Genomic DNA, 14,072 nt, shown 5'->3' with positions numbered 1-14,072 from the left:
CAAATTTTCCTGCATCTACCCTAGCTTCCCAAATCAACATCATCTCCAGAATATTTCAGATGAGTAGGTATGAGATGCAAGAAGGGAGTTGGATCTTAGACCAGTGCATTTACCTGCTTGGCCTTGTATAAAGTGGATTATATTGTTTGATTTTTAAATGCTTTAAAGGATGTGCCTTGTGCTAATAGCAATGTGAATGTCAATTTTGCTGTTGATGACATGTTGTAAAGTGTTTCTTGCCTCTAATCATGGTATCATATTCGCTATGGAATAATCAGTTGAGCAGCAAGGCCAGGTTGTTGATGATCTGACTTTAAAACTGACACTGAGTAAAATATTGCAATTAATTGTCGTAAATTTTATTTTTTTAAATTATAGTTCTATCTTGGATTCAGAACTTAAGGCTGAGAAGGAACAAAGGCAAAGTCTTCAGCAACAGTTGCAACAAGAGAGAGATGTAACATCTCAGTTAAAAGCTCAACTGCAGCAGAAGTCAGGGTTAGAGAAGGTAAATGTGATTTTTTTTCCTTGCAAATAAATTTCTTGTTTTTTAAAATGGCATTGAACAAGTCAGTATTCTGGGAAATTCCAGCTTTTGGAACCAGAGACGTTTGGCTCCATAATTCCAGCTTGCATGTTTGCAAGTTGAGGATAATCTCGACGGTCCTTTCAAGATAAATTTATGAATTTCACTGGTAAAGACCCAGAACAGGCTTCTGCTCCTGATTTGATTGTGTCAACATCACTGACTAACACCCATATTCCTCCCATAATAAGGAAAGTGGTTAGCACTAGCTGAGCCAGACATAACTCATTGATATGCTAGTCATGATAATGAAGAACTTGTAAATGGAGATAATCTAAAGATGGGTCTTGAAGATTTCAAATGATGGGGCTGAGTATTTTCTTTGGCAGTTTGTTCCATTATGGCACTGTTCCTGAAAAGAAAGATTGTTGATATCCTGTCTTGGAAGCAAATGGTCTTTCTGGTTTGTATGGATGGGTACCTCATTATGTCATTGCTGGAGGATACTAGGTACTTATTTCTGTCAATTCCCACCAGTTCATTCCATGTTTTGGTGAACCTGATCAGTTTACTTTTCTCTCTCCTTTGCTGTAGTTATTCCCATTCCACATCTTTGATCAAGGATGTGACACTGGTGTATTTCCCATACTGATTCATGCAGAATTTTGCAGCTCTCCTTTGGATTGCTTCAATTTTATTTATATCTCTTGCCAAATAAGAATCCAAGAAACAATTTGCATACTCCCGATTGGACAAACAAGTAAGCTGTAATTCTGATATTTTTGTTGAAATACTGAAGATGCAAAATCCAAGAACCCTATTTGCTTTGAATGTTACCTGTTGAATGTGGAAACCCCATTGACGATAGTTTATTCAGATGAACCCCAGGTTTTATGCATCTATGTGATATGATTACAGAACTTAAAGCTATCTGTTGATGGATCCTTTTTGTTGGTCAGTGATGTGACAAATCAATTTTTGGCATTGATTTCCATCTCCCGTATGTCCTGCCAATTTTGCAATTCCAAAAGATCATCTTGGAATTGATATGATCTTGAGTGCTCCCTGATGCATAGATCATGCAATCACCTGTGAATGGTTGGAGTCTGGCTTTGAAGTTTTTGGAAAGGTCGCCTTTGTATGTTCTGAAGAATAAGGGTCCCAAGACCAATCTCTGGAGGTACTCTGGAGAGGACATCTCTTGGAGATGATGATCCTATCACTAACAAAGATTTGAGATCTCAGTGGTGGTATGGGTGTTTCTTTAAATTTGACTTGTAAATATTTTGCATTACATTGGTTTCACTTTATTCATGTATGCATTATATTTATTTGTTGAGACTAGCTTGGCCAGAGAGCTAAATGTACGGGCATGCCTCATTCTTGGAGAGTTGGGGGCATATATTATGTTCTCTTGTTCACTCTTTATTGAATGTCCACATTAGCATCTCGAGTTGCAGTCAGTGGGACGTGACTAAACTTGCAGGCTCAGCTGGCCTTCCCTTTTATGTATTGGAAAGGACATTGCCCAAGGTAACTCACAACAGGGGGAATAGAAGTGGCGTAGGTGATCTCAAAGCCCTACAGGGATTTTCCAGCCATCACCCTGAGGTATACACAGATTTGGACAGTATTGATAATGCCATTTTAGGCTCCTCCACCTTCTTACTTGGACTAACTATTCCCACCACCCCTTTCCCCACCACAGCCTGGACACCAAACCCTTCCCTCTTCCACTGACTCGTACTTGCCAGTCCCGAGTCTTCATGCAAGCTGCCATTCTCCTGCTTCCCTCGCTTGTGTCATAGACTTAGTCAAGGAAAACCATGCACACAACTGCCCAAAGCTGACTGGTACATACTGCCTTTAAACATGAATTGGGTGCAACGCTGCGCTGCTGACTTTATCTTGAAGGTAGGATTTAATTTTAAATGAAGTTACACTGAGTATTCATGGCATTCAAATGTATTACAAGTATGAACCCACCACAGATGGTGTGAAGCTCAACATGTCGCAGTACACCACTGATTTTATCTCCGCATCTCAACCCGCCATCGGGAAATTGAAATTTACGTCCCGCCTATAATTATTATACTCTTGTGGGCTCCCTCGTCTTCTATTGGTTAGGAAGTGCTGTATCTAATTTAATAATTTGATAGTAATGAAATTTGAACAAGAAATCCAGTATTGCCATAATACTGAGTAGTTTAATCTCTTTTAAGACTTGAAGCTAGGTAGTTGACAATCTGTAAAAGCTGTGTTTTGATAGATGTCTACCCCATCTGTCCCCACAGACGGTAGTTAAATGGTTCAGGAAAATCCAAGGAAAAAATAGCTGGATGGAGTGAATTGTTTTCCCCTCAGTGCTCAGCTTAAATATTAACTATTGTTTGGTCTACACAACAAAAATTAGATGACTGTGTCATTTTATATCTAAACTCTATGAGGACAAGTGGAATATTAGCTCTACAGGCAGAAGGTGTATTTAATATAAGACAGATGCAAATTTCTTTTCGTGAATTTCTCAGTGCATTAATTTGGAAACTCTTGCACGCGTTGTTCGATGTCTGCAAGTGTCACATTGGGTGGCCAAAAATAAAATTGGTACGTTCTGATCACCGTTAGACTTATCCAGTCTTCTTCACTGAATTATTTCTGAAATTTTCTTAGCCTCAGACCACTGCCTCTGACCTTTGCACTTTTGATCTTTTTTTTACTCATTCTTGCTTGCTTTGCTCACACTGTCTTTTCCTGAACATTTGCATGTAGTCTTGTTTTTTTTCTTATTCCCTTGTTTGCTCTTCATTCTCTGTTAAATATGTGTTTCATTCAGTATTTGAGTCCTTGTACTGCACGGATGGAATCAAGAACCTATGCCATTCACAGCTGCTGCTGTTATTCTTAGTTCCAAGCAGTTTATCCCTGGAAAGTTAGTTATAAGCCAATTAGCAGTAATTGTTAGGTCAACAAGAATTTTTTTTTTAGGCTTGTACTAGAACAGAAGGAGCTGCCCAGTATAATTTCAAGGCAGCTGTACCATCTGTTCTAGAGTGTGGGATACCATTCGGGAAGTCTTCATAGTCTTAAGTAGGTTAACTATATGTTTAACTACAAGCACTATGTACAGAGGCAGTAAAGTGTTCAAGCCAGGAGTTATCTGGTGTTAGATAAGCACATGAATATGCAAGCAATTGAGGGATATGGACCAAGGGCAGGCAGAAGGGATTAGCTTAATTTGGTGTCTTATTTGGGTCAAAGGGCCTGTTCCTGCGCTGTACTATTCGTTCTAAGCTTTCATGGTACCATTACATGATCTCTCTGGCCATCCTTGTTGGCAGTAATGACAGATGTGGGAATACTCCTCATGCACTTGTTCCTAGTAAATCTATTGAAGTTTACTTGTGGTCACTGGCAGGTGTCTACTAGATATTCTGTTTTGTTGGAAGGCTTGCTGTGGCTCTGGAAAATGTCTGCCATTGTTTCATTGTTACCTTTGATGTATGTATACCCACCTCATGAGGCATTGGCAGTACCTCTGTGAGGCATCTTTGCTAGCTCCTTCACATCCAGTAATGAAACTAGTAGCTTATGGTCTGTTTTGATTGTGACCTTGAGACTGATGACATTGTCTGAAAACTTATCGCACCCGTCATGACTGCAAGGGCTTCCCTTTCAGTGATACCGTATCTCATCTCCGTGTCTGAGAGCTCTTTGGAAGTGTAGTACACTGGTTGATGACTTGCATCCAGTTGTTCCTGGAATAAGACCACTCCAAAGCCTGTGTACCAAGCATCCGCTGCTGTGGTGGTGGGCAGGGATGGGGCACAGTGAGCTAGAATGTCAGTGAAGAGCAGCATCGCCTTATGTGAATGAATACTTGGTCTCAATATGAGTCCCAGCACCATGCTTGGTCTTCAGCAGATGCCTCAGATTTGGGCCAAATTTGGTAAAATTTTTGCTAGCTGGTTCACCATCCCCAAAAATCACTGAAGATCTGGAACTGAGGATGGAGTTGGGAAGTCGCTAATAGCTTTAGTTTTCTGTGGGTTTGCTGTGTTGCATTTATTGCTGATGATGTGGCTCAGAACCGAATTCAGTGCAAGCCCTGCTTCCTGCAGGCACTCCTGAAACTGCTGTGATTCCCTTGTCATTTCCACCATTGGACCATGAACCAATGTGTCATCCGTGTAGGCCCTGCAAAATGATTGACATCATACATTGAAATATTTCTGGTGGCTAAATGATTCCAAATGGCAGGTAGGTAAAGCAGATTCTGACAAAGTGGGTAATGTGTGGTTGGTAGCCTGGACTTTTTGTCAAGAGGAAATTGTGAAAAGCTGCTGTTGATATCCAGCTGCAGAGTTTAGTCAGGATTTCATCCACTGAAGTCATGGGATGTACTTCTCTGGCTATGGTTTCATTGAACTGTGTTAAGTCGACAAAAGCACAGAGGGACCTGTTCAATTTTGGGACTGGCTCAGCATCCTCCCTCTGTGTGATCTTGTTTGCATTTTCCAGTCACCCAGTCCTGTGAAGAGCTTTGGGAACTCACTTTTATACTGAAACCAGGCCCTTGTTGGTTGACCTCATCAATCTTTTGTAGAAGGTTAGGTTTGACACAGATTTTGTGGTTTAGTATCCTTTATCCTTGTACTTGGTGTGACTAGCAGGATCCCTTTCACCAGGAGCTTTTTGCCTCCTGCTGTATGTAGGTGTGTCATGGGTGGCACCAGCTATTGGGTTCTCTGTCTGACAGGACTGTAACACTGGATCTACGTTTGATTTGAAGTTTGTGAGATGGCCGTTAACTATCCAAATGGTTGGAATCCAAAACGATAATCCTGGATCTTTGACCTCGTCCATGAAACATGGTTGTGTCTCCTCCTGGTGTGCATCTCTACCTCCTGAATCATTTTGGGTCTTGTGTTTAGCTGTTTTGGTCTTGTACAGTTCGCCGAAGTGTCCAATCCTGTTGGATTGAAAGCGTTGGGCTAAATATGCAGAGTATTGGTCTTGTCTGTGGGGGAGCTTTGGTCTACAGCACTGGCATGGTAGCTCTACTGGTCGGTCGGGGTATTGTTTCCCTTGGCCTGGAGTGTCCTGCTTCTATTGCTAGTTAATAGCTGGACCATGGGATTTCCTTTGTACCACAGTTTACTTTCTCTTAAGATGGTTTGTGCCAATACTAGGCTGATGTAAGGGAACACATGACCCACTGAGTCACTGTGTACTCAGTCCTATGTTAACTGTGTGTCAGGTCTTCTACACCGGCTATACTGTCACTGAATATTGTTCAAGTTATATGAAATTAAATTACATTTTTTTAGCATTTCAGTCCTCAAATCTGGCCTTGGAGTCTCTATGTATTGTGATAAATAGTATAACCACTATGGTTGGTATGTGTGGTAGGAATACAGCTCAGAAGCTGGGGGAGCATGATAATTACTCATTTTAGCCATGTAATGTTTATTTCGGAGAGAGCTTAATGGATTGTTGCTGAAAGATGAAATTTTCCGCTGGGGATTTTGATTAGGTTGATTGACAGGATCATGTGGTTAATGGGAGGAGCAGAGTAAACAGCTTTCAGTTCTGTGGTTTTAAGACAGAGGTTTGCAAGCTGCTCTAAAACTCAATCTCTCTCTGAAAGCTTCAAGACTGATTACACCCTTTATATAGCAAGTATATTTATGGTTGCTAACTGTACTTAAAGTGGACTTTTAAGTACAGTTAGCAATTGTAGGGGAATGTTGCTTATTTGGAATTGAGACAGTGATAAATAGACATTGAAGGTGTTTCCTTTTGTTTTTAACCATTGTTTAGCTGTTAAGAGTTGAGCTGCTTCATTAAACTTTGTTTTTACTATGATCGATCCCTAATTTGTCAGCAGAATTATTCCTGGACTGAAGTATCCTATCCTCTCATTTATGCCAAAATAGAAAAATTGTTGCAGTGTAGTCTGACTTCCTGAATTAATTGGGATTCTGGTCCAGGGCCTCGACACCCCCCCATTTGGAGATTTATTACTGGCACGTTACTCACAACTGTTCCCACAGCTTTCTATTGAAGGGGGAGGAAAAAATATACAAATAGTTTGGGAATGCATCAAGGCAAAAGAGAGAGCCTATAATGTGGCAAAGAGTAGTGGGAAGTCAGAAGATTGGGAAGGCTATAAAAACAAACAGAGGATAACAAAGAGAGAAATAAGGAAGGAGAGGATCAAATATGAAGGTAGGCTAGCCAGTAACATTAGGAATGATAGTAAAAGTTTCTTTAAATACATTAAAACAAACGGGAGGCAAAAGTAGACATTGGGCCGCTCCAGAATGACGCTGGTAATCTAGTGATGGGAGACAAGGAAATAGCTGAGGAACTTAATAAGTACTTTGCATCAGTCTTCACAGTAGAAGACATGAGTAATATCCCAACAATTCAGGAAAGTCAGGGGGCAGAGTTGAATATGGTTGCCATCACAAAGGAGAAAGTGCTAGAGAAACTAAAAGGTCTGAAAATTGATAAATCTCCGGGCCCAGATGGGCTACATCCTAGAGTTCTAAAGGAGATAGCTGAAGAAATAGTGGAGGCGTTAGTTATGATCTTTCAAAAGTCACTGGAGTCAGGGAAAGTCCCAGAGGATTGGAAAATCGCTGTTGTAACCCCACTGTTCAAGAAGGGAACAAGAAAAAAGATGGAAAATTATAGGCCAATTAGCCTAACCTCAGTTGTTGGCAAAATTCTAGAATCCATCGTTAAGGATGAGATTTCTAAATTCTTGGAAGTGCAGGGTCGGATTAGGACAAGTCAGCATGGATTTAGTAAGGGGAGGTCGTGCCTGACAAACCTGTTAGAGTTCTTTGAAGAGATAACAAATAGGTTAGACCAAGGAGAGCCAATGGATGTTATCTATCTTGACTTCCAAAAGGCCTTTGACAAGGTGCCTCACGGGAGACTGCTGAGTAAAATAAGGGCCCATGGTATTCGAGGCAAGGTACTAACATGGATTGACGATTGGCTGTCAGACAGAAGGCAGAGAGTTGGGATAAAAGGTTCTTTCTCAGAATGGCAACCGGTGACAAGTGGTGTCCCGCAGGGTTCAGTGTTGGGGCCACAGCTGTTCTCTTTATATATTAACGATCTAGATGACGGGACTGGGGGCATTCTGGCCAAGTTTGCCGATGATACAAAGATAGGTGGAGGGGCAGGTAGTATTGAGGAGGTGGGGAGGCTGCAGAAAGATTTAGACAGTTTAGGAGAGTGGTCCAAGAAGTGGCTGATGAAATTCAACGTGGGCAAGTGCGAGGTCTTGCACTTTGGAAAAAAGAATAGAGGCATGGACTATTTTCTAAACGGTGACAAAATTCATAATGCTAAAGTGCAAAGGGACTTGGGAGTCCTAGTCCAGGATTCTCTAAAGGTAAACTTGCAGGTTGAGTCCGTAATTAAGAAAGCAAATGTAATGTTGTCATTTATCTCAAGAGGCTTGGAATACAAAAGCAGGGATGTACTTCTGAGGCTTTATAAAGCACTGGTTAGGCCCCATTTGGAGTACTGTGAGCAATTTTGGGCCCCACACCTCAGGAAGGACATACTGGCACTGGAGCGGGTCCAGCGGAGATTCACACGGATGATCCCAGGAATGGTAGGCCTGACATACGATGAACGTCTGAGGATCGTGGGATTATATTCATTGGAGTTTAGGAGGTTGAGGGGAGATCTAATAGAAACTTACAAGATAATGAACGGCTTAGATAGGATGGACATAGGGAAGTTGTTTCCATTAGCAGGGGAGACTAGGACGCGGGGGCACAGCCTTAGAATAAAAGGGAGTCACTTTAGAACAGAGATGAGGAGAAATTTCTTCAGCCAGAGGGTGGTAGGTCTGTGGAATTCATTGCCACAGAGGGCTGTGGAGGCCGAGACGTTGAGCATCTTCAAGACAGAAATTGATAAATTCTTGATTTCTCGAGGAATTAAGGGCTATGGGGAGAGAGCGGGTAAATGGAGTTGAAATCAACCATGATTGAATGGTGGAGTGGACTCGATGGGCCGAATGGCCTTACTTCCGCTCCTATGTCTTATGGTCTTATGGTCTTATATAGAACTTGAGTATTGCTGAAAGGAGAGACATTTTGTCAAAGCTTTTTGGCTGGCACTTGTCAGGACAGATGCAAGAATGCCGAATTTCAATGGCTGCACCAATTTATATTGCATGAGAAGAGGGTGCTGATTGGTTGGGTAGTAAGCTCTGGTTGAGGTGTTGACATGGAAAATGCACCAGGGAGCATTGTTTATTTAAGACCTGATAGGTGCAAGATGAAAAGCTTGGTATGCCTTTCTTTTCCGTCCTCAAAACAAATTGTATACCAAACCATGCAGTAAAAGTATGACTTTGTTTCAAGAACATTTCTTCCAGAGCAAATTTAACTCAAATCTGAGCCAGTGTGGTGTGCAAACATCTTATCAAGGGCATAAGATGATTTTCAGTGCTCTCAGTAAGAGTAGCCCAAGGTTTCCTCTTTGCATAGGCATTAAAATGCAAAGAATCTAAAGGCTTCCTAAAGCACTGGTTTCCTTATAAAGGAGCAATGCAGCTCTGTCATGGTTTCTGAAAGTGATCATCAATCTCCCATCACTTGTGTTTGGTACATTTTGACATTTGTGATGCTTTCCTGTTATGGCCTATAAAAGATATTTGGTACCTGACAGTTCATGTATATAGGTGCATGTTCTGTCAAAGGACTGCTTCTTGATATTTTGAATGTAAAATATCTTTTGCTGAAGATGGTTTAATAGAATCCACTGTGATGTGTATGGGCATTTTACTGCCACATGTGATGTCATAGATTAACAGCTGAAAAATGCACAGAATAGAAGGTGCAAAACTGTGTTATTTTTGTCATGGGATGCAGACATCATTGGCTGGGCCAACGTTTATTGCCAATCCCTAAGAATCAACCACATTGCTGTGGGTCTGGAGTCACATGTAGACCAGACAAGGTGAGGATGGCAGATTTCCTTCCCTAAAGGACAGTGAACCAGATGGGTTTTTATGACAAGCAACAATGGTTTCATGATCATCATTAGACTTTTAATTCCAGTTTTTTTCTTATTGAATTCAAATTTCACCATCTGTAAGTGGGATTTGAACCCGAGTTCCCAGGGCATTGTCCAGTGACAATACCACTATGCCACTGCCTCCCCAGTTGGCCCATATGAATGGAAAAAAATGCGATCGATAAAATTGACCTTTTTTGGTAGGTTTCCAGTTTTTAACTGGACAAATTGACATGTAATACAAAGAGAAGGAAATAGAATCAGTAGGTGATGTGTACAATTTTTTTTGTTTGAATTCTAATTTGTGTTCCACATATTAGAACAGCATCACAAAGCTGCTACTGAGCCACTTAATAACAACAGAGTATTATACCATTTGCAGTAATCTTTCCTAAATGATTTACTTCTTTGTGTTACAGGAAATGCAGAAGTTGAGGGATGAGAAAAAGCAACTACAAAAGATCTGCGAAGAACAAGAACAGGCACTACAAGAAATGGGGCTCCATCTTAGTCAGTAAGTCACTGTTTTTGCATGTTTAGATGCTTGGCTTCAACTTCAGGTTCATTTTTGTCCTTTAAAAACCAAGGTGACATAGAATATTGAGAGTAATACTCAACTAAATGGATCCAGATGTAGGTTTGTGGCTAATGTGATAAATTAACAAGTTTAGGAGTTTAACAATTTCAAAATGTAGACCTCCAAATATCCACAAAAAAATAAAATATTTTTAAGGAAAGTTGATACTTTGGTATAGATCTGGATTTGTTAATGCTTTTCTATAAGTAATTGAAGTAGCTGCGTCAAATCCCGTTAAGCTAGCTAAATCAGCAAGAATGGTGATGTTTAACTTTTTTTCCTCAGATCTAAATTGAAAATGGAGGACTTTAAAGAGGTCAATAAAGCATTAAAGGTATTTATTCGACAACGCCTTGAAACCTTGCGCAGTTCATTAGAGCTCGAAGCATCGTGATGAATATTTGGCTCAGTATATGTTTTCTTTCGTGCTTTTTTTCATGTAGCCTCTGTATTTCAAGGTTGCTTTTGGGCCACAAACAATTTAACTTGTCTCATTTGTGGAGGTAACTTTTTAGTTGAAATGATCTTGTACCTTTTTATGTAACTTAATTTGAACAACTGAATTATAATACCAAATTAAATATAGGTAATGTAATGCTGAACAAATTGATGATGTCTTAATTTCTTGCTGAGCTCTGGTGTAAAACTGCTTTTATTGATAGGGAAATGCCTGGCTGAAGGATGATGAAGCAACGTCCTGCAAACAATGTGAGAAAGAATTTTCAATCTCAAGAAGAAAGGTATTGCTCAAATAGTTAATGACTTTTTCACCCAATTTAACTAATTATTATTGTTCTCCAGGATCAAAGTGGCTTCAAAATGTAATATTGCCAATGTTAAGAACTGCATTTCTTTAGAGCTTAAATCACATACTTTAGCTTTAAATCCTTATTGTTGTCCTTCACTCTTGTACTTTTTTATTTGTTTACAGGATGGGCATCGCTGGCTAGGCCAGTATTTATTGTCTATCTCTAATTGACGTTGAGAAAGTGATGCTGAGCTATCTTCTTGAACCACTGCATTAAGAATATTATTCCTCTGTCCTCTTCACTGCACAATTGGCAGATCCATCTTGCCTTTCCTTTTTCTCTTTCATTGTGCCCTTCATCTTTGTTTTCTCTCTTAATCAGCCCCATTATTATTTATTCAGATTGGGAAACACTTGTCTGCCTAATACTGTTCCATGTAAATGCATTTCTTTTCTATCTAGTCTCTTCCAGTCTCTAAAATGACTCCTTCCACACCTGCAATTCTATTTGGTGGGGTGAGCAGGAAAAATAAGAGCTTTTCTCCATCTAATTTTCCCAGGCTACACTAAACTTATATTAAAAATGTGCTCCTGATCACGTCCTGTTTTGCTGGACAGCTGGTGAAAAGTGTTTGTTCTGCTGTTCAGAGACAGGTCAGTGTTGCTCATGCATGTTTTAAATTGGCCTCCTTTGAGGGAGATACCAACAGCAAGACTCGCTGTTTGATAATTAATCTAAAATCCTGGAAAATATCAAGACAATCCAGTGACTGTTGTTTTAATTTTGAGCAATTCTATGCGGCAATGACATCTGGCAGTCAATACCTTGCTAGATGGAGAACTGATGTTCAAAGAATTCTAGCTAAAGCCTTGATGTGTCTATAATGTACTGCTTGCTGAGCAATTGGTAAGCAAGCAAATTCTGGATCTCTTCCAATTATATTGAACATTGATCTCCAAAAGATGCCTGGGGCTATCACAGGATGACTTTCATTGCTTCTCTGATCCCATGTCTCCAGAAATCAAGTAATGTATGTTAATTTGCAATACTTGTCAAATATAGATATTCTCATAGTAACTAAAACTAGAGAAAATTTTATTTTTCATATAAAATATTTGCTCAAGTTAGATGGTTCCAGAATCATCATTGAAGAGCCCTCTGCTTTGAAAAGTCAGTTGAAAATTGGATGCACCTATAGAGCAATATTGTTCACTGACGTGCTGATATCTCTGTCTGTGGATGGGAATATAGGGACAAGCCTGTTCCATTGTTCAGTACGATTGTGGTTAATCTGTGACCTAACTCCCATAATATTTGCCTTTGTGTCATACCCCTTTATGTCTTCAGTTAACCAAAAATCTATCAGTCTCAGATTTAAGTAACAATTGTTCTGGCATCCATGACATTTGCAGAAGAGTTCCAAACTTCTACCACTTTTTTGCACGTAGACGTGTTTCCAAATTTCAAAGCTATGGCTCTAATTTTTTGACCCTCCTTCTAGTCCTAGACTCCTTGAGGGGTGATTCTCCCCAAAAAAACTAAGTGCTTTTTTGATTAAAGTGCTGAAAGGTACCAATAAAAAAAATAAAAAGACTGTTCTAATCACTGGATACAATATACATGCCTGAATGATGGGTGAGGACCAATCTGTCTGTAATAAAATATTCTTCCACAACTTTTAAGTTCCTGGAATGCAATTATGGTAAGAAAAGTGCGGAGGTATCTCAGTATGAGCTGCTGAGAAGAAGAGGAAAGAGAAACTGTTTAAACATGTTGACATAAAATGAATCTTACTCTAACCCTTTTTTTTTAATCCTGCCTTTCCTTACTGCCAGCATCACTGTAGAAACTGTGGTGACATCTTCTGCAACAACTGTTCCAGTAATGAGTTAGCACTACCTTCTTATCCTAAACCTGTGCGGGTCTGTGATACTTGCCATACGCTACTACTACAGAGATGTTCTTCAAATGCTTCCTGAGGTGATGAATTCAGCAGGATTAGTGCCAGCTGGTTTAGCTCTACTGCATCAGTAAAGCTGCTAAAGAAATTAAGTTCTATATGCCAATATCTTTTCTGAAACTCAAAGCTGAATATTTTCATGTAACTGTCCAAATGAAAGGGCTTGCATTAAGTGATTGACCAAATTGACACAAGTCAAATACTAGAAATGTAATCAAAAGTTTTGATATTTTGCTCTACATGTAAGGTCATACAGTACCTTTATTACAAAATATGTCAAGAATAGTAACACAGATTGCCATTAACCTTCATTTCCAAATATTAACTGCATTCCTGGCCTGTTTTCTCCTTTATTTAATCTCCCCCTCCCAAAAATGTTTTAAATTGGTTCCAGGCCTGATTATATCAGCTCTCTTACATGACTAATACTAACCAATGTATCCTCCTCACTCAGTTATGGTCAATACCATTGATTATGAATGGTGGCTGAAGGTGGAAAAAATTATTTTTCAGGTTTGCAGTGCCATAATATTGTATTTGTACTTCAAAGCTATTTTTATGGCTCCACGTGCCTTTTGTTGAAAAGCATTAAATTGCAATACCTGTATTGATGCTGTATAGAATATAGACATGAATTTAATTATGTGGCCCATTATACTGCTGGAAATAAAATGTTGTGCAACTGTCACTTGCACTTTGTGAACATCGAAATGGACAGTCGTACCACAGCTTTGCCAGAACAAGGCATAAGGATGTACTGTTCTGCCACAGGAGGGGAGAAATGTATGCATGTGAAAAACACAATTGTATGCTTTTAGTTGAGATTCTTCTTTATACTTGTTTCACTTGTGTTTTTCCCTGAATGTGTTAAATCTTTTCTCCATGTACTATTTTGTATATTTCTAATGTCTGATGCACTTCAATATAAAACAGATTCAATTCATTCTGCCGGGACTGATATTTTCACTAATCTAAGCTTTGTCTGCCACTTCACAAAATGTTCACAAGACTTTCTATTAGGAATTACACTTTTCAACATTACAGGTTACTGCAAATTGTGTTCTGCAAATAAATTAAAATTTATATCTTCAATCACCTAAGCAGAGAACATAAAATACTATTGCTTAGATATCCAAGATTCAAAATCACAAATGCAAATTCAGCATGGTCACTGCAGCTTGTAGCTTTCAAGGGGAAAATGAGGTATGG

General features: G+C 39.5%; 1 protein-coding gene across 2 annotated transcripts in view; it reads left to right on the top strand.

Annotated features, from left to right (window-relative positions):
- Positions 1-13,807, top strand: part of rufy1 (RUN and FYVE domain containing 1) — a 50,211-nt gene extending 36,404 nt beyond the window's left edge. For both annotated transcript variants that reach the window (XM_078231007.1, XM_078231008.1), the window contains 5 exons: positions 379-508; positions 9,997-10,091; positions 10,440-10,488; positions 10,817-10,894; positions 12,739-13,807. In XM_078231007.1, coding sequence (XP_078087133.1) covers positions 379-508; positions 9,997-10,091; positions 10,440-10,488; positions 10,817-10,894; positions 12,739-12,882 — 496 coding nt within the window. In that variant the 3' untranslated portion in view covers positions 12,883-13,807. The remainder of the gene's footprint in view (positions 1-378; positions 509-9,996; positions 10,092-10,439; positions 10,489-10,816; positions 10,895-12,738) is intronic.
- The last annotated feature ends 265 nt before the right edge of the window (positions 13,808-14,072 follow it).

The sequence above is a fragment of the Mustelus asterias genome, chromosome 16 (genome assembly GCF_964213995.1).
Source record: "Mustelus asterias chromosome 16, sMusAst1.hap1.1, whole genome shotgun sequence".
NCBI lineage: Eukaryota > Metazoa > Chordata > Chondrichthyes > Carcharhiniformes > Triakidae > Mustelus > Mustelus asterias.
This window is presented reverse-complemented; position numbering and strand designations above follow the sequence as displayed.